This window comes from Ranitomeya imitator, chromosome 7 (genome assembly GCF_032444005.1).
Source record: "Ranitomeya imitator isolate aRanImi1 chromosome 7, aRanImi1.pri, whole genome shotgun sequence".
Classification (NCBI taxonomy): domain Eukaryota; kingdom Metazoa; phylum Chordata; class Amphibia; order Anura; family Dendrobatidae; genus Ranitomeya; species Ranitomeya imitator.
In genome coordinates, this window is record NC_091288.1 from 196940292 (window position 1) to 196962306 (window position 22015).

Below are 22015 nucleotides of genomic sequence, written 5' to 3' on the forward strand. Positions count from 1 at the left end.
GCAATCTGATTAGTTGCGGTGGTAATGTTTGCAATGTGTTTGCCACTTATTATCAGACCTTAATGCTTTTCCAAGCACAATCCATTTCCCTCCTGCGAGTAAATTCATCTTTGCTTATATAGAAGATCTCAGGCTCCGGAGGAATTCCTTCAGAAACTGATCGCGTTAAAGAATGTTGGCTGTAAGTCTCTGCAAATTGGAGATGAATGCGTCTTCATGCCCTCGCTAAGTGAATCCTTGGGGTGACTCTCCAACATTAACTAACACCACAGGCATATCAATTACAGAACAAACGAATCAAAAATAAATAAGCAAAAGGTCACCTAGCAAAATAAAACGTGATAATTATAATTGCGGCATAATTGCCACTGTCATTTCACGGAGATCAGAAAATGGATCCTTTTTTTCCCTTAATGCCACCGAGGATTCCAAACATTGGATGATTTTGTGTAGCTGCTATCAGAAACTCATTTTACAGCCACTCTTGGCCGTGTCTAATTAGGGTGAAGTATGTTAATGATAGAGCGGCGCTGCCTACAGACGCTTAGAGTTGCCATATTAATTGTGTTTTGGGGAAAGAAGCATGAGTTGTGCTTATCCAAGGTAATTAGTGATGGATTTGTTAATTAATACCAGAAAGTCAAACTGCCTTTGTCTTGTCTGGTGTAATTAGCTAAAGAAGTTGACAAAAAAAAAAAAGAAATGTTTGTTTTTCTTCCCCATCTTACAGCAAAAATGACTAGATACCACACCAATAGCCGACATGTAAAATATGACACAGCGCTCATTAATCTGGGACCCATTGCTTCATACATCCAATTAAGTTATGTCTCTGTGGTCAAAAAGTTTTGTTTCCGGTTTTCAGAAACATCCTTGAAAAGTCGGATTATTTTTGGGCCAAAAATAACTCTGAATATAAATACTTGAATTGCTATCCCTTTAAGGGAATCTCTTAGCAGGCGTTTTTTGCTATGTAATGTGAGAGCAGCTGATACCCTAAATTTGTGTGATGTGTGAAATACTGGGCCGCTTGCTGTCCTTTTGATACAATCCGTCTTCTCAGCTGCAGATTTAGCAGTGCTCAGAATGCGGACCTCTATATAGCCCCACCCACACCACTAATTCACAACTCTCTGTCAATGCACAGTGTACACAGAAAGCAGCCAATCTGTGGTGGGGGTGGGGTTGGACTAGGAGGCACCAGACAACTAGTCCTCTAGTGATACTCTGATGATAAAACACTGGTTTTACTAAGACGGCAACACACAGCCTAGTGAGTGATACATCGCTGGAATCAGGAACTCTTCCCCCACATAATGCTGCTCTTGGTTTACATAAAATAAAAACCTGCATAAAAATACTTGATTTGCCATCCCTTAAAAGGTATCTGTTTTTGGTTAATTACCAAAAATACACTTTCACGGTGAAAAATTCAGCATTTCTTCAGCCTTTTTTCCTTCATTTTGACACTAAATTTAAGACTACAATTAATAACTCTTCCCCAATGTCGTGGTGACTATGCAGATCAGATTCAAGGTACTGTAATGGAGCCTAATTATTCCGCATTTGATCACCTTTCATGGCTCGCTCACCCCCTCACGGCTCATTCTCCGCTGTTATGCATATCGACTTGTATGAAAGCAGAAAAAATATATATATTTCAGCGTCGGCTGCAATTTATCACATAAAAACATTAAGTTGAATTCTGTGACACATTTTCTGACAAACTTAGCGAAATTACAAGAAAACATTGTGGGAAAAAGTACAGCTGCCTGCGTGATACCTGAAGAGGTGAGAGAACAGGAATTGGAAGCGGGTCTAAATTAGACATTTTCAGCCAATTTAGCCGGTGAGAGCACTTCATTTGTTTGATGGCAGCGTGAGTATGAAGTGCGGGCTCGAAAATTCAGCTAACGGTTTGGGTACATTGTGACTATAAGAGCCGGTCATTTGTTTCCTCCATTGAGGGAATGGCGCTACTTGATGGCACTTACGTGGTACAAAATGTAGAACATACAAGTAACCCCCTTATTGCACCATATTCAATTCCCACGATTTCTTTCCATTCTCCAAGCTGATAGCTGAAACATGGTGATGACATTTTCTCTACATTTCTGTAATATAATAGTTTGTATACTTGTGTAATGATACAAGAAAAGCAGCGCTCACTAACATAATTGATGAAAGGAGAAAAACTTTTACACAAAAACAAACGCAGGCGACCAAAACTCCATTCGTAATGTGCACTGGGTGGCGTGAGCTGTTAATGCAAAATATTTATAAGAAGAAAAAAAAAACAAAACACTTTCTGCAGAATGATAATGAATGATTTATATACGACTGTCTCACTCAAAGCCCACTGCGGTACCACGTGCTGATACACGGCTTATTTACATCATAAATTAGTCCCATTCATCTAAATGGGTCGTATTAGTGGTATGTACGGCGGGACGAGAAGGGGGCGAAACGAGAAGGGGGCGAGAGGCAGGGCCAGAAATGTGAGGGAGGGTTTGAAGGGAAGGAGTAAGGGACGAAAGCAAAGGATAAAGTATAACAGTTGGAGATGGTAGGAAGAAGGAGAGGAAGAGGGTGAAAGATGAGAGCGAGAAGGGTGAGAGGGAGGGCCAAGGCGAGAGGGAGGGACGAGGGCGAGGGGAAGGGTTGAGGGACAGAGGCAGGGACGAGAGGGAGGGACGAGGGGAAGAGACAAGGGTGAAAGGAAGGGACGAGGGCGAGAGGGAGGGACGAGGGCGAGAGGGAGGGACGAGGGCGAGAGGGAGGGACGAGAGGAAGGGACGAGGGCAAGAGGGAGGGACGAGGGCTGGACGAGGGCGAGAGGGAGGGACGAGAGGAAGGGACGAGAGGAAGGGACGAGGGCGAGAGGGAGGGACGAGGGCGAGAGGGAGGGACGAGGGTGAAAGGAAGTGACGAGGGCGAGAGGAAGGGATGAGGGCGAGAGGGAGGGACGAGGGCGAGAGGGAGGGACGAGGGCGAGAGGGAGGGACGAGGGCGAGAGGGAGGGACGAGAAGGGACGAGGGCGAGGGGAAGGGACGAGGGCGAGGGGAAGGGACGAGGGCGAGAGGAAGGGACGAGGGCGAGAGGAAGGGACGAGGGCGAGAGGAAGGGACGAGGGGGAGGGACGAGGGCGAGGGACGAGGGCGAGGGGAAGGGACGAGGGCGAGGAGAAGGGACGAGGGCGAGAGGAAGGGACGAGGGCGAGAGGAAGGGACGAGGGCGAGAGGAAGGGACGAGGGCGAGAGGAAGGGACGAGGGGAAGAGGGAGGGACGAGGGCGAGGAAGGTAAAAAGTGGAAGATGGGAGCAAGAGGGAGAGGGAAAGAGAGAGACGAACAAGAGCGAGAGACGAGGGGGAGGGACAACAGCAAAAAAAGAAAAGATGAGAGACGAGAGAGAGAGGGAAGGACGAGAGCAAGAGGAGATGATGAGAAAGAGAGGAGAAGCTGAAAAGTAGTGGAGAGGTATGGGGGAAACAAGTAAGCAAGGTAAAAAAAGAAAAAGACCGCAATAATCCAGCTTTATAATCTTATGAATTTAGTTATTTTTACATGTGATTCTCAGAATCACTACACAAGACACCACATATGTTGAGATGAAATAAGATGCGTGGCTCTAGTCATTATGTTGACCCTGACAAAAGATGGACCACTTCCTCATCTGAACGGCTAATTGAATAACACATTTTGTATGCCATCTACATTAGGTTATAAGGCAGATTTTTTTTTTCCTTGACAAATTAAAGTTATATTTCAGGAAAAATGAATCTTTGCTTCTTCCCCTGGGGCACATGGGGCCATTAGCAAAGACGTGGATCCCGGAGGATACCCACAAACCTTTAGCTAAATGAGAGACAATGAAAACATGACAGACTGTACAATTTATACGGTTCTGCATCTCAATCTCGTCCCCCGCACAGCTGAACAGCCCCTGGGGCAGCCCTTGATCAAACCTCGGTGAATTACACTAAACTAACAGGGTTCGTTCTTTCACAAAAAATATGAGATAGATTGGTTAGGTTATATTTGGAACGGTGGGATTTTACATGTCGGTAATTTATCCTTGTTACAAATACGGGGGATTCGAGGCTTGGAACTAAATGGCAAAGCACAAAGTAGAGAAAATTTCATTAATGCTTACAACATTCAGGGAAATAAATTACACCTTAACAACTATGGAATTATTTGGGATAAAATCAACACCATTTTTGGCACTTAGCGAGGGAGAAAAATTAAAAAAATAAATTCCAACAAAACCTTGTTAAATAAAATAGTAATAAGTTCAGTGAAGATGAAGGCCTATCTACACCGGATATCTTGATTATTCACTCATCTCTAGTCAATCCTTACAATAACTGACCAGTGTGAAGACGATGAGACATTATCGGCAGCACAATAGGTATGGTCAGCTGCAGATCTAGCAGTGCTCAGAATGCTGAGCCCTGTATAGCCCCGCCCACGTTACTGATTAGCTGCTTTCCCTGTACACTGTGCATAGACAGAAAGCTGCTAATCAGTGGTGGGGGCAGACTTAAATAGAGAGCAGGAGGACTACATAGCATGAGACACCTAGTCCTGTAGTGATAATCTCCTGCTGATAAAACACTTATTTTATTGAAACAACAACAAACAGTCTAGTAAGCGATACATTGCTGGAATCAATCTCAGGCCCTACACCATGCTGCTCTCAGATTACATAAACACCTGCTGACAGATTTCCTTTGAACAACTGATCCATGAGATACGGATGAATATCAGAGGTGACCACCAAAGCATCACTGCTGGAGCTGCAATCATTCAACAGGTGAGCACTGGCTATTTCTTTTATTAGCCAAATTCATGAAAATCCAAACAACCCCTTTAACCCCTATCTGACCTCAGACGGGATAGTACGTCCAAGGTCAGATTCCCTGCTTTGATGCAGGGCTCCGCGGTGAGCCTGCATCAAAGCCGGGACATGTCAGCTGTTTTGAACAGCTGACATGTGCCCGTAATAGGTGCGGGCAGAATCGTGATCTGCCCGCACCTATTAACTAGTTAAATGCCGCTGTCAAACGCAGACAGCGGCATTTAACTACCGCATCCGGCCGGGCGGCCGGAAATGACGTCATTGCCGACCCCCGTCACATGATCGGGGGTCGGCGATGCATCTCCATTGTAACCATAGAGGTCCTTGAGACCTCTATGGTTACTGATCGCCGGTGGCTGTGAGCGCCACCCTGTGGTCGGCGCTCACAGCACACATCCATTTCTGCTACATAGCAGCGATCAGCAGATCGCTGCTATGTAGCAGAGGCGATCGAGTTGTGCCTGCTTCTAGCCTCCCATGGAGGCTATTGAAGCATTGCAAAAGTAAAAAAAAAAAGTTGAAAAAAATGTTAAAAAAATAAAAAATATATAAAAGTTTAAATCACCCCCTTTCGCCCCAATCAAAATAAATCAATAAAAAAACATATAAAATCTACGCATATTTGGTATCGCCGCGCTCAGAATCGCCCGATCTATCAACTAAAAAAAGCATTAACCTGATCGCTAAACAGCGTAGCGGGAAAAAAATTCAAAGCGCCAGAATTACGTTTTTTTGGTCGCCGCGACATTGCATTAAAATGCAATAACGGGCGATCAAAAGAACGTATCTGCACCGAAATGCTATCATTAAAAACGTCATCTCGGCACGCAAAAAATAAGCCCTCAACCGACCCCAGATCACGAAAAATGGAGACGCTACGGATATCGGAAAATGGCGCAATTTTTTTTTTTTTTAGCAAAGTTTGGAATTTTTTTTCACCACTTAGATCAAAAATAACCTAGTCATGTTAGGTGTCTATGAACTCGTACTGACCTGGAGAATCATAATGGCAGGTCAGTTTTAGCATTTAGTGAACCTAGCAAAAAAGCCAAACAAAAAACAAGTGTGGGATTGCACTTTTTTTGCAATTTCACCGCACTTGGAATTTTTTTCCCGTTTTCTAGTACACGACATGCTAAAACCAATGATGTTGTTCAAAAGTACAACTCGTCCCGCAAAAAATAAGCCCTCACATGGCCAAATTGACAGAAAAATAAAAAAGTTATGGCTCTGGGAAGGAGGGGAGTGAAAAACGAACACGGAAAAACGAAAAATCCCAAGGTCATGAAGGGGTTAAAGGGTTGTTGCACCTGATAGCGCTACTATAAGAGTCAATGCAAAGTAATGTGACAACTTTAGTAATCATCAGGTGTAATGGAGCTTTATAATTCAGTAGTCGCTGATAAGAGAAAATAATATTTGTTTTTATTTCTATAGCGCCAATATATTACACAGCACTTTATAATTCAGAAATATATATATATATATATATATATTATTTTTTTTTGAATTATAAAGTGCTGTGTAATATATTGGTGTATGTATATATATATATATATATATATATATATATATATATATATATATATATATATATATATATATATATATATATATATATGAAAAAATGAGTGCAGCACACCGGTGAGCAGTGTGCTGCACTCATTTTTTCTTATCTATTTTTGTCCGGAGTTGCGTGCACAATTGCATTGATATATTGCTGTATTTACAACAATTATTTACTCTGAAGCCATTTTTGTTGTTCTATGGAGGAAGGAGCCATGGAACATGGAGTGTTTAAATATACATCTGAGGATGAGGAGCGTATCCTTGGTGGACTTGGTGGAGAGGCAATTTTTCTTAAAACACCATCTATATCAGAACTTAAACGCAAGTATGAGAGCGACACTAAACGTATGATTAACCTACAGCTGCATATGGTTACCTTGGGTCAATACTATAAAGAAGGTAAAATTCCTAGGGGTTTGAGGTCAAACATACGCCCAAACCTATTCCAAGGCAACACTATATATTGTGCACGCTTTGTCATGCTATCTAATAAATATGCCATGGACACTATTTTGCTAAATATAGAGTATTTACAAGAAGAGAGTAAGAAATTGCAACAAAACACGGAAGGAGTTGAACAAAAAATTAAAGCATTAATAACTATAGAAGAATGGGATATTTTTAAAGAAAAGGTTGAGAAAGAAAGTGTAAAATTACGTAATGAATTGGAAGAGATCAAAAGAAAAAAATGGAATAGAGATCTGGAGGACTATGAAGCGGGACATATTTATCCATGGCAGAGAGAAAGTAATAAACCCATGTGGAAGAAGAAAGGTGGACATGGAAAGAACCGATATAATGATAAAAATGTGGGACATGTTTTTAATGATGATTTTTCTTATAGACCAGGAAAAAATAACAGAAGGACCAACAAACACAAGAGGAGAGGAGGCAAGCGGCACCACCGGGAACAGAAAAAAACCGGAAAAAAACAGACTTCAGCCACAGAGACAGGCGGCCAACAAGAAACGTGATCAGACCTCGTAGTTAACATCTCTGATAAGGTACTCACTCCGGCACAGATCTCTATCCTCAGTAAAGGACTATCATTTTCTCCATGCTCACATACCGATTGGTTTAATTTACAAATGGACCTGGAGAGATTTTTTAGATCTATAAAACTGAAGGAGTGGTTCCAAGATAAAAACATCTTAAATATAGAAGAAAATAGTGAGTTCAATTCAAAATCCATGGGGCTTAGAAAACACAGTGAGTTTACACCGATGGTAAATTCTGCGGTCATTAATGCCTTTGAAAAGGCGGTAAGAGGGGAGATAGAGGAACTGAGGAATGGGGCTATAAGTAAATTTAAACACCCGAACATCACAGTGGAGGAATCTAGGGCATTGAAGGAGCTTGTCCATGATGGCGACATCATCATTAAACCCGCGGATAAGGGGGGTGCTGTCGTCATCATGGACAGGCAGAAATATATTGCAGAGATTGAGAGCCAACTAAGGGATGATAAAGTATATCACAAATTGGAATGTGATCCCAAATTCAATATCATGACTGAAATTAAGAAGTGTCTAGAAGAAGCAGTAAAAAACAATGTAATAGATCAGGAGCTTATGAACTATCTATACATAGAATTTCCGAGAACGCCTGTAATATATACAACCCCAAAAATCCACAAAACACTGATGGATCCCCCTGGACGACCTATAGTGTCAGGGGTGGACTCAGTGTTTAGTAGGATGGGAACATGCCTCGATAAGATCCTTAACCCGATTGCCAAGAAAAGCAAATCCTATATCCAAGATACAACACATTTTTTTAAAAAATTAGAAGACTTAAAATTAGAGGGGGAGGTGATTTTGGCATCTTATGATGTCGTTTCACTTTATACGTCAATTGAACATCAGACTGGATTAAAAGCAATAGGAAAGAAGCTAGGTACTATAGAAGTGTCTATGGAAGGAAAAGAATTTGTATTAAAATTATTGGAAATTATTTTGGGGCGGAGCTATTTTCTTTTTGGAGATACGTTCTATTCACAACAACGCGGTACAGCAATGGGGGCCAGTATGGCCCCCGCTTATGCAAATCTTGTAATGAGCGTCCTGGAGGAGGATCTCGTCTATGTGTCCCACCACTTCCGGCATGTGCTGGTGTGGTGGCGATACATAGACGACATCTTCCTCCTATGGACAGGAACAGAAAAAGAACTCGAGTATTTTCATGAGTACCTAAATACAATAGATAGAACCATTAAATTTACGTTAATTTCTTCAAAGTCAAGTATACAGTTCCTAGATGTCTTGATAAGACAGGAGAATGGGGAACTTAATACAACTCTATTTGTAAAGGAAACGGATAAAAATAATCTCCTAATGTTCAACAGCCAACACCCCCGCACTATGGTGAGGTCTATACCCCTCAGCCAAATGCTGAGGATGCGTAGAATAGTAAAACAAGAAAATGAAATAGAGGGAGTGGTGGATAATTTGGCAAAAAATTTTTTACAGAGAGGATACCCGAAGGAGTTACTTAACAGAGTGAAATATAGGACCCTTAATAGAAATAGAAGGGAATTAATTGAGAAAAACACAGAGAAAAAAACGTTGAGTAGAATCCCATGTGTAATGACGTATACGGAAGAGAGCGGGCCAATCTCGGAGGTGATTAGGAAACATTGGGGTATGCTGGGCAAATGCCTACCGAATATCAAGGAATTTAGGGAACCCCCACTCTTCTCATACCGCAGAAATAAGAATCTTGGAGACCATATGGTAAAATCAGATATTGGTTCCTTTAAAAATATTGTCCAACCCACGATTACAGGTAATAAACAACGTGGCTGTTTCCCATGTTTATCATGTGTAAATTGTAAACACATGTTAAAGGGATCTAGTTTTAAACATCCAGGTACAAACAAACAATATGTAATCCGGGACTATCTTACATGTAACTCGGACCATGTCATATACTTACTAGAATGTCCCTGCAAATTGTGGTATGTTGGGGAAACGACGTGTGAATTTAAAACTCGTATAAATAACCACCGTCACTCAATAAGGAAGAAAAGACAAGATCTACCGGTCTCGAAACATTTTCTAGATTTTAATCATACGGAAAAAGATTTAAAGTTCAGAATAATAGATAGAGTTCCAGCCCAAAGAAGAGGGGGGGACAGAATGTGTCTTTTAAAAAAATTGGAACTACGTTGGATTTATGAGTTAGACACACTAAAGCCGAAAGGCTTAAATGTAGAGTTTAAAATCCATCCACAAATGGTCCTTTCCTAAAGGGAGATGTTCATTTGAATTGGTTGTATATACACTCCGGTTGTTATTATGGATCATGCAGAATGAAGACTGTTCTACTGCTCCTATTTTAATAAGTGTTATGTTTGTATTTTTTTTAGATACAATTCCACTCCCAATGAAAAGGTTCTTGCCCTGCTACCAATGGATTGGAAGTTCACAGAGGAGGACACAGTTATCAATATACTTTAATATTCATACATATTTTAGTCCCAAAATATTTTTCCCATATTTACTTGTTGTTGATTTGCTGGCCAGTTGAGATTGTCTATATATGTGTTAATAAACATGAAATTAGCAATTACCTGTGTACATATTGGAAGTCAGTTTCTTCCTATCAGAGATACTGGGCAGAGTAAGAGTACACTTATGTGGGTCTTACTACGGAGACTGTGTGATCTGAGAAGGTCACAGGTCAAGGTAGAAGCCCATTGGCAGCGGGAGACAGCCTGAATAAGGTGCCGTCCTGCTAGCTGAAAGTGGATTAGAGTGATGACCCAATTGGTATCTGCATACATAAAAAATAACATAACAGAAAAGTGCGGAGGAATGTTTATGAGAGAGCTCCGCTGTATAACATAGAGGTCGGCGCTGCCACAAGTAAGATGGATGTGTGGGGGAGACATAGCTCCTATACGCACGCGCAGGCAGAAGGAAGGAGCATGTGTAATGTCACTGGCTGGTTTCACAACACGTGGGTATGGGAGGCACTGTCATGCGCAGTAAACTTTAGTGAACGCCGAATTCAGCGGCTATACAGTCCTCCATGTGACTCCATCTGTCCAGCAGGGTAAGCGTTATGCTTTATTAATATCAGAGGATACAAATTATTATATATATATCAGAGAATGAAACATAAATAGCCTTAAAAGTAGAAATATCAGTGGATATGTGGAATTAAGAGAAGTCTAAAGCACCTTAGCACACTGCACTTTATACACTAGGATAACACATAGAGCATTTTATAAGTATAATGTATATTTATCACTAACTGTAAGCATATGTAAGGCTATTTATTATGTAAATGAATGAAGGAAATATGTATATAAGCACTCAATTTGTTACCACCCATTGCTTGAGAAAGGCTCAGTGCGAGCCGAAACGTCGCGAGATGTGGGTCTGAAATAAACTTCACAGCTTTTTCACCCTTACAACCTATTGGAGTGCTGCCTTCTCTTTTGTTTGATATATATATATATATATATATATATATATATATATATATATATATATATATATATATATATATATATATATGTACCAATATATTACACAGCACTTTATAATTCAGAAATATATATATATATATATATATATATATATATATATATATATATATATATATATATATATATATATATATATATATATATATATATATATACATATATACAGTGGGGCAAAAAAGTATTTAGTCAGTCAGCAATAGTGCAAGTTCCACCACTTGAAAAGATGAGAGGCGTCTGTAATTTACATCATAGGTAGACCTCAACTATGGGAGACAAACTGAGAAAAAAAAATCCAGAAAATCACATTGTCTGTTTTTTTAACATTTTATTTGCATATTATGGTGGAAAATAAGTATTTGGTCAGAAACAAACAATCAAGATTTCTGGCTCTCACAGACCTGTAACTTCTTCTTTAAGAGTCTCCTCTTTCCTCCACTCATTACCTGTAGTAATGGCACCTGTTTAAACTTGTTATCAGTATAAAAAGACACCTGTGCACACCCTCAAACAGTCTGACTCCAAACTCCACTATGGTGAAGACCAAAGAGCTGTCAAGGGACACCAGAAACAAAATTGTAGCCCTGCACCAGGCTGGGAAGACTGAATCTGCAATAGCCAACCAGCTTGGAGTGAAGAAATCAACAGTGGGAGCAATAATTAGAAAATGGAAGACATACAAGACCACTGATAATCTCCCTCGATCTGGGGCTCCACGCAAAATCCCACCCCGTGGGGTCAGAATGATCACAAGAAAGGTGAGCAAAAATCCCAGAAGCACGCGGGGCGACCTAGTGAATGAACTGCAGAGAGCTGGGACCAATGTAACAAGGCCTACCATAAGTAACACACTACGCCACCATGGACTCAGATCCTGCAGTGCCAGACGTGTCCCACTGCTTAAGCCAATACATGTCCGGGCCCGTCTGAAGTTTGCTAGAGAGCATTTGGATGATCCAGAGGAGTTTTGGGAGAATGTCCTATGGTCTGATGAAACCAAACTGGAACTGTTTGGTAGAAACACAACTTGTCGTGTTTGGAGGAAAAAGAATACTGAGTTGCATCCATCAAACACCATACCTACTGTAAAGCATGGTGGTGGAAACATCATGCTTTGGGGCTGTTTCTCTGCAAAGGGGCCAGGACGACTGATCCGGGTACATGAAAGAATGAATGGGGCCATGTATCGTGAGATTTTGAGTGCAAACCTCCTTCCATCAGCAAGGGCATTGAAGATGAAACGTGGCTGGGTCTTTCAACATGACAATGATCCAAAGCACACTGCCAGGGCAACGAAGGAGTGGCTTCGTAAGAAGCATTTCAAGGTCCTGGAGTGGCCTAGCCAGTCTCCAGATCTCAACCCTATAGAAAACCTTTGGAGGGAGTTGAAAGTCCGTGTTGCCAAGCGAAAAGCCAAAAACATCACTGCTCTAGAGGAGATCTGCATGGAGGAATGGGCCAACATACCAACAACAGTGTGTGGCACCCTTGTGAAGACTTACAGAAAACGTTTGACCTCTGTCATTGCCAACAAAGGATGTATTACAAAGTATTGAGATGAAATTTTGTTTCTGACCAAATACTTATTTTCCACCATAATATGCAAATAAAATGTTAAAAAAACAGACAATGTGATTTTCTGGATTTTTTTTTCTCAGTTTGTCTCCCATAGTTGAGGTCTACCTATGATGTAAATTACAGACGCCTCTCATCTTTTTAAGTGGTGGAACTTGCACTATTGCTGACTGACTAAATACTTTTTGCCCCACTGTGTATATATATATATATATATATATATATATATATATATATACATACATACATACATTCAACTCCTGCTCCACTCCCTGCTCCAGACCAGAAGCGATGGCGTCTCGTCCACCCGTCACATGATGACTGGTTGGATTAAGGCCAGCAGAATGGTAGGGTGGAAAAAATGGCTTCTTCTCCAGCGGAGAAAGTCAGAACAAGAGCATATTGTTTTTCTTTTATCAGCATGGCTCCTTACTGGAAATTGTCACAATACAAGAAAACCCCTTTAATGCCCCATTACGCATAATGATTCTTAAAGCAGTCTCACTACTTTGCATCAATTTTTTTTAATAGCGCTATCAAGTGTACTATGAATTAAAAAAAAAAAAAAAAAAAAAAAGGAAAATTCCTTTATAGAAGACCTGTCACGTGCCACAATTATATACTATTTTTTTTACTACCTGGTATAAATTCCACTGTTCTCTGGAATCTGGCAAAATGTTTCTTTTGTTCTTGCTCCTCTCCATTGGGGAGATATGATCCCCTCCGCCCTGTATATAAATCTAGTCATGTTAGCCAAATGGGAGGGGCCAATGGCATCCCTGTGGGCATCTTCTTGGGAACCACGCCCAGTTGTATAATATATATTTTATTTAAAATATATATTTTATTTAAATGTACATTAAGAATGGCAAAACGCAGGAACAAAAACAAAATAGCTATTCCAGATTCAAGAAAACAATATGAAAAAAAATTACCGTACATATTTATGGCAAGTCCTCTTTAAAGAGTTATCCCGCCTAATGACATTGCCATACAAATCAGTGGGAATAATGCAGATGTGCTGCTAATGGTAAGTCCAAATTGACATGAATTGCTGAGAAAAAGATAAAAAAGGAACATTTTGCAACTCAAAATTCTGCTAAGAAATGTGAAATGATAAAAAGAAAAAAAAGATTGATAAAACTTACCAGTTCTGCCCTTTGCTTTTGCAAACCAGTTTCTTCCAGAGCCTGAGATAGTTGGACCTAAAACATTTATAGAAAAAAAAAATATATAAGACGGTCATCAAGATACAACAGAGTGGGCTCTAAAGACATCGAACATGGGACAGAGGTTGGGGAGGAAATAATGATGGTCTCCGGCTTATTTTTGCTAAACCAACACATAAAAGACACAATCTTTGACAATATATCAAGCAAAAGTACATAAAAAAAAAGAAAAAAAAAAAGTTGAAAACTTGAGAAGACAAAACAGCTGATATCAGAAAAATCATTCTCCAGACGTCTTTAGGTATTTCCGACTTTATTTTCTGCCTAATTGAGGCTTTCTTTTACAGATTGTAAGCCTTGCATATAAATAAGAGCCTCTGCAAATGAATTTTCATTATCGTGCTTTTAAACAGTCAATTTATCTTTTAAGTAGGATTGCTAATGCGGGAAGATTTCAGTCTAATGAGGATTTTGAACTACACATAAAAGAAGAGGCTTCTATCGATACGGAAAGAAACACAACAGTTTGGGGACAATTAACAACTCTCTGAAATAGTCACAAATACTCTTTTGAGTTGGCTGCATTTGAACGTTTAATTTCTGGCGGCAGACAATAGACGCTAATAAAGCCTTATCATCACTTTCAGACGGGGATATTTCCATTCTGCATTCCCCGTTTATAAAAAAAAAAAAAAAAAAACTATCCCCTATAGTAAATGGCAGTGCAGCAGAGAAAGGCGACGGCCACGTAATACATGTCTTTTCTAAGACCACTGGCAGCCGAAGACTTGAAATTAAGGCATTCAATAGTTGGCATGTGAAATAAAACGCTAGATTGAAATACAGAATATACAGTGGGGAAAGTAAGAATTTGATACTCTACTGATTTTACCATTTATTTTTTTTTTTGCATAAGTAAATTGCATGAAATAAGTATTTGATCACCTACCGACCAGCAAGAATTCTGTCCCTCACAGACCCATAAGTTTTTCTTTAAGAAGCCTCCTACTCTGTAATCATTACCGCTATTAATCGCACCCGTTTAAACTTGTTACCTGTATAAAAGACACATGTCCATACACTCAATCACACTCCAACCTCTCCACCATGGTCAAGACCAAAGAGTTGTCTAAGGACATGACACCGGTGACAAAATTGTAAACCTTCACAAGGTTTATATGGGCTACAGGACAACAGGCAACAGTAGGCAAGTAGCTTGGTGAGAAAGTAACAACTGTTGGCACAATAATTAGAAAATTGGAGAAACACAAGTTGACTGTCAATCTTCTTCGGTCTAGGGCACCATGCTAGATCTTGTCTCGTGGGGTAAGGATGATTCTGAAAAAGGTCAGGAATAAGCCCATAACTACACAGGAGGACCTCATCAATGGCCTGAAGAGAGCTGGGACCACAGTCTCAAACATTACTGTTAGAAGCACACTATGCTATCATATATTCAAATCCCACGGGGCACGCAAGGTCCTCCTGCTCACACCAGATAATGTCCAAGCCCATTTAAAGTTTACCAATTACCATCTGGATGATCCAAAGGAGGCATGGGAGAAGGTCATGTGGTCAGATGAGACCAAAATAGAATTTTTTGGTATCAAGTCCACTCGCCATATTTGGAAAAAGAAGGAGAATGAGTAAAAACCCCAAGAACACCGTCCCAACAGTGAAGCATGGTGGGGAAACCATCATATTTTGGGGGAGCTTTTCTGCTAAGGGGACAAGAGTACTGCACGTATTGTAGGGAAGATGGGTGGGGTCATGTATAGCAAGATTTTGGCCAACAACCTCCTTCCCTCAGTGAGAGCATTGAAGATGAGTTGTGGCTCGGTCTTCCAGTGTGACAATGACCTGAAACACACAACCAGGGCAACTAAGGCATGGTTCCGTAAGAAACATTTAAAAGGTCCTGGAGTGGCCTAGCCAGTCTCTAAACCCGAACCCAATAGAAAATATTTGGAGAGAACTGAAACTAAATGTTGCCCGGCCAGCGACAGCCCCGAAACCTGAAAGATCTGGAGAAGATTTGTATGGAGGAGGGGGCCAAAATCCCTGTTGCAGTGTGTGCAAACTTGGTCAAGAAAGGCAGGTACGTCTAACCTCTGTAATGGCAAACAAAGCTTTCTGTACCAAATATTAATTTATCTTTTTCTATTGTATCAAATACTTATTTTATGCAATAAAATGCAAATGAATTATGTAAAAATCATACAATGTGATTTTCTGGATTTTTTTTTTTTTAAGTTTCTGTCTCTCAAAGTTGAAGCGTACCTATGATAAAAATTACAGACCTCTTTATCTACTATATAATTGTCTAAGGGTCACTTCCGTCTTTCTGTTCTTCTGTCTATCTTTCTTTCTGTCACAGATATTCATTGGTCGCGGCCTCTGTCTGTCATGGAATCCAAGTCGCTGATTGGTCGTGGCAAAACGCCCACAACCATTGCCACTACCAATCAGCGACGGGCGTAGTCCGGCGGCAACATGGCCGCTCCTTACTCCCCGCAGTCAGCGCTCACACAGGGTTAATGGCAGCGCTAATGGACCGCGTTATGCTGCGGTGTAACGCACCACTACGTCATCATCTCGCGAGACCACAATGCACTCGAAACCGGAGCGAGCAGGGAGCGTCGGTAAACGTTTCCTGGATCCATGGGCCAACGGAGGGTGAGTATATAACTATTTTTTATTTTAATTCTTTTTTTTTTTTTTTTTTTTTTTAACAGGGATATGATGCCCACATTGCTATATACTATGCGGGCTGTGCAATATACTACGTGGCTGGGCAATATACTACGTGGCTGGGCAATATACTATGCGGGCTGGGCAATGTACTACGCGGGCTGGGCAATGTACTACGCGCGCTGGGCAATATACTACGCGGGCTGTGCAATATACTACGTGGCTGGGCAATGTACTAAGTGGGCTGGGCAATGTACTACGCGCGCTGGGCAATATACTACGCGAGCTGGGCAATATACTACGCGGGCTGCGCAATATACTACGCGGGCTGCACAATATACTACGCGGGCTGTGCAATGTACTACGCGGGCTGTGCAACATACTACGTGACTGGGCAATATACTACGTGGCTGGGCAATATACTATGTGGCTGGGCAATATACAACGTGACTGGGCAATATAGTACGTGGGACATGCATATTCTAGAATACCCGATGCGTTCGAATCGGGCCACCATCTAGTTCTTTATAGGTGGGAAAACTTGCAAAATTGGTAGTGTATCAAATACTTCTATTCCCCACTGTTAATTTTACTGTTACTAGTGGTGAAGGGGTACAAAAATTAGAACTACAAGCAACAGATCTAAAAAAAAAACATGAATACTGCACTTGCCATTGGGCAACTTCACTTAACCTAAATTGCTCGGCACATAACCCAACTAAAACTATCTGTGCCTTTTGATATAGTTACTAAATTGAATGAGGAAGGGAGGTCCCAGCAGCGAGGAGGTGGTCGCCACTCAGCTATCCAATGTGCTCGAAGCAGCTCAACCACAAATGAAAATATAGAATGTTTTTTTTCCAAAACTTGGCTCCTCTTAACGCAGTGCTCCCTAGGGCATGAACACAGACATGGATTTTGGAGCTAACAACATCCCTTTAAAACATGTATAAGAATCTGTAATAGATTGCCATAGCGGACCAAGATCAAAAGTGATCAAAATCAGCCAAAAACCATGGAAGGCATGCAGATTGGTAAACCATACAGGGACAGGCAGCAGCATGATAAAGAACACAATGCAATAAAACTAAAGCACCGAGGCATTAAAATTCACAATTCCTACAGGGCTCGGATGTAAAGGAATCATTCCGATATTCAATAGCTTTTAATGGACCAGTCAAACAAGTCAGCACAGCAGCCATCATAAAGAATTTAGTACACTGTAAATCTGAAGAACAGGTCTGATTTGTGATTGGGATTTATAATAAGGTTTTGGCTATTCTGTCCGTGTCTAGCACACGCCGGCAGGATTGCTTAGAAACGTGGCCATTTTAAAGCAGATGCAAATGTGCAATTAGTAAGCAATTAAAGCCCGGACAGGTCTGATCTGCCGGACTATTGATGAACATTTAGGACAAGCGTTGCACGATACAATTTTCCTTGTCACATTAGATCATTAATGTTCAACGACATTACCGTGCTAATTGACCTGCCCGAATATAGATAATCAATTGTGATCGGCCGGGAAAAGTAACCCAGAAAATGTTGCAACCATCAGTTTTTCACGTATGCAAATGGCCTCTTCAGAGAGAAAGATGACTTGAACTCTAGCCCACCTATTGGGAGTATCAATCCAAAAAGTCAATATTGACCCTATAACGAGCTTTGAAATATGACTTAGGCTATATTCACACTTAGCGGTTTTTACCGCGGAACCGCCGCGATTTTGATGCTGCGGGTCCGCAGCAGTTTCCATAGCGTTTACAGTAACATGTAAACCCTATGGAAACCGCAAACCGCTGTGCACATGCTGCGGGAAAAACCGCGCGGGAACGCAGCGGTTTACAACCCGCAGCATGTCACTTCTTTGTGCAGAATCGCTGCGATTCTGCACCCATAGGAATACATTGAACCGCTTACTTCCCGCATGGGGCTGTGCCCACGTTGCGGGAAGTAAGCGGATAATGTGCGGGTGGTACCCGGGGTGGAGGAGAGGAGACTCTCCTCCAGGCCCTGGGAACCATATTTGGGTTTAAAAAATAAAAAATCTGGTTATACTCACCCTCTGATGTCCGGAGCTCCTGGGCGCTGCACGCGGCTGTCCGGTCAGAGTTGCTGTGCGACCAGGACCTGCGGTGACGTCGCGGTCACATTACCGTGACGTCACGAAGGGTCCTTCTCCCACAGCATCTTAGGAACCGGACCGCCGGGTGCAGCGCCCAGGAGATCCGGACATCAGAGGGTGAGTATAACCAATTTTTATTATTTTTAACATTACTATTGATGCTGCATATTGCTGCATATGCAGCATCAATAGTATAGGCGGAAACCCGCAGCGGAAAACGCAGAACAAACCGCGATAAATCTGCAGGGAGAACCGCAGTTGTTTTGCCCTGCAGATTTATCAAATCCGCTGCGGGAGAACCCGCAGGGACCCGACGCAAGGTGTGAACATAGCCTTAAAAGCCAAAGCAGAATCTCAATTTGCGGAAACGTGTTTCGGGGTGTTTGTCCTTCATCAGTGCAAAGCAAGAGATCTGATTTGGCTGTAGTAGAGGCCTGTGACTGGGGTGTAAGGGGTAATGTTTCTCCTTGTGGAGCGTGACATGTAAAAACAAGTAACTTTGCAATTTAATTCTTGTTGAAAATCCTCTGTACTCAAGAATGGAGGGATTTTGACTTCCACGGCTTACTGCTCATTGCTTAGATGTAACTGCATAGTTTCTTTGCCAAGGAATGCAGCGCTTGGAAGCTCTCTTCTTCGGAGCTTGCAGGCACTGCTCTAAAGCTGGCAAGATCCCTGAATCCAGTGAACTTCTATGTCCCTGCGCTCCACCGATGCTGCAGAGGCAAAGCAACCTCAACTTGCAGCATCGGAGAGCGCAGTTTCGACCAGTGGTGCAACCATGCTGCTGGTCAGAACGGTCACTCTTTACAGGGTGCACTCATGAAGAAACAACATGAGAAAACCCACCTTATAAAAATAGATAAATTCAATAACAAAAAAACAAAAACAAAATATGTCATGCAAACGGATAACCATGAATGAAACATGAATTGTGGACTCCAGGATGGACTGTCGTTTTGTTAAACTCTTCCTTTCGCAGAGCTCTCTTCACATTTTCCGCTTTATAAAAAAAAAAAAGAAAGAAAAAACTATGGGCTTTAAACAGAATATATAATTGAAATTGAGGATTAAAGAACTGATTTTCATGTATTATAGATGACTCTGTCATTACGCACAGGTACACATCTTAAATTCAGATCTGGCAAAGATGGAGCTGTCAACATCAGACTGAATTGGCAATTAGTGATTATAATTATGGGCTTGAAATTCGAAAACCTCGGTGACCTGCGACTTTACAAACTGATCGGTAATTAGTGTCTAACCTGGAGGCAGGGAGGAAAGAAGTTTGATTGTCTATGGAGTAGACATAAGTGCGGGAAGAGGAGGCCACAATTGAGACACACTGTAAACATTTGTCCTCTTACTGCTGGGGGCGCCGTCAAAGTTTTTCACATAAAGAGGCGGAGAGACGTTATAAATTAATGTTCGCGGTCTAGACTCCATCAGAAATACGCTTCTCCATTCCAGAAGCTCATGGAGCTGCGATGTCAACATTAATGGTTTTAGGACTTTATTAAAAACACTGCCCAGCCTTGTGATATTGATGACCCATCATATCGGTGGGGGTCCGACATCCAGGTGCCCACCCATTAGCTGTATTCAATTGAATGAAAAACTCATCTGCAATTCTTGTCATTAGCCATCGCACAGTGAACTGAGCTTTGATGATTCAGTTTCATTCACCATTTACACCGGCCGGAGCTGATCGACAAGACACAGATTGATCGGATGCTGTTGACCGATTCCTAATCATTTTCATCAGTATGGACAATCCCCTTAAGGTAACAAAACACATTAGGGGACACTGAGGCGAACCTGCCAAATTTTGCTGTATAGTGGCAGCGCAATAGTCTCGCAATGGCAGATGTTACTAATGGAGATAAGCACAAGAGTTTAACAGCAACTTTTGCCCTTCTGCTGATTTGAAAAAAATAACAAGAACAAGAGAAACCTAGAAACCTATGGCTGTTTTCATTACCTGTCTCACCAGTACATTGGTCAGATTGCAGCTCTCACACACACTGACTTTCATAGACTTGAGCTGCAATACCACGTACATCCTCTAGGAAAGAGTGGGATTTCAGACTCTAAATTCAAGCAAAAAGGTATTTCTTCACTTACTGAGAGCAGAGACCTTAAACAAAAGGGCACAAAAAGATAAAGTACCGTATATACTCGAGTATAAGCCGACCCGAGTATAAGCCGACCCCCTAATATTGCACCAAAAAAACTGGGAAAACTTAATGACTCGAGTATAAGCCTAGGATGGGAAATGCAGCAGCTACCGGTAAATGTCAAAAGTAAAAATAGATACCAATAAAAGTAAAATTAATTGAGACATCAGTAGGTTAAGTGTTTTTGAATATCCATATTGAATCAGGAGCCCCATATAATGCTCCATACAGTTCATGATGGGCCCCATAAGATGCTCCATATTAAAATATGCCCCATATAATCCTGCGTAAAGGTTAATAATGGCTCCATAAGATGCTCCATAGAGATATTTACCCAATATAATGCTGCACAAATGCTGATTATGGCCCCATAAGATTGTTCCATAAAGATATTTGCCCCATATACCGTAATGCTCCACAAACGTTAATTGTGGCCCCATACAGACACTTGCCCCATATAGTGCTGCACAAACGTTATGGCCCCATACAGACACTTGCCCCATATAGTGCTGCACAAACGTTATGGCCCAGACACTTGCCCCATAGATGCTCCATACAAACACTTGCCCCATTTGCGGTTGCTGCGACAAAAAAAAAAAAAAAATCACATACTCACCTCTCCGTCGCTAAGGCTCCCGTCACTTTTAATATTCACCTGCTCCTCGTTGCAGGCGCCACTCCATCTTCAGCATCTTCTGCACTGACGTTCAGGCAGAGGGCGCACACTAACCACGTCACAGCACCCTCTGACCTGAGCATCACTGCAGAAGACGCTGAAGATGGAGCGGCGCCGGAACGGGGAGCAGGTGAATATCGCGCCGCGCTGCGCTCCCCCTCCCCATTATACTTACCTGCTCCTGGCGCGGTGCAGACCCTGCTTCCCCGACGCCGGCAGCTTCATCCTGAACTGAGCGGTCACAGTTACCGCTCATTATAGTAATGAATATGCGGATCCACCTCCCATAGAGGTGGAGCCACATATTCATTACTGTAATGAGCTGTACCATGTGACTGCTCAGTACAGGAAGAAGCTGGGGCGCCAGGGAGCCGGGGACCTGCAGGGACCACACCAGGAGTAGGTGAGTATAATTAGAAAGCCCCCACTCCCCCTCCCCTGCTGACCCCCGGGTATGACTCGAGTATAAGCCGAGAGGGGGACTTTCAGCCCAAAAAAAGGTCTGAAAATCTCAGCTTATACTCGAGTATATACGGTATATCAAAAAGTTGCTTATCTTGTTTTCATAGAAATAGGATTTTGATACCTCATCTGAGAGCAGCATGATGTAGGTAATGACAGGCTGAATCCAACAGTGCTGACACAATCAAGAGTTTTTAGACTTAGAATGAAGCAGAG

General features: G+C 41.7%; 1 protein-coding gene across 1 annotated transcript in view; it reads right to left on the reverse strand.

The window, feature by feature from the left end:
• Positions 1-22015, reverse strand: part of MAD1L1 (mitotic arrest deficient 1 like 1) — a 740224-nt gene that overhangs the window by 426426 nt on the left and 291783 nt on the right. The window contains exon 13 of the mRNA XM_069734326.1: positions 13648-13704. Within this exon, the coding sequence (XP_069590427.1) occupies positions 13648-13704 (57 nt within the window). The remainder of the gene's footprint in view (positions 1-13647; positions 13705-22015) is intronic.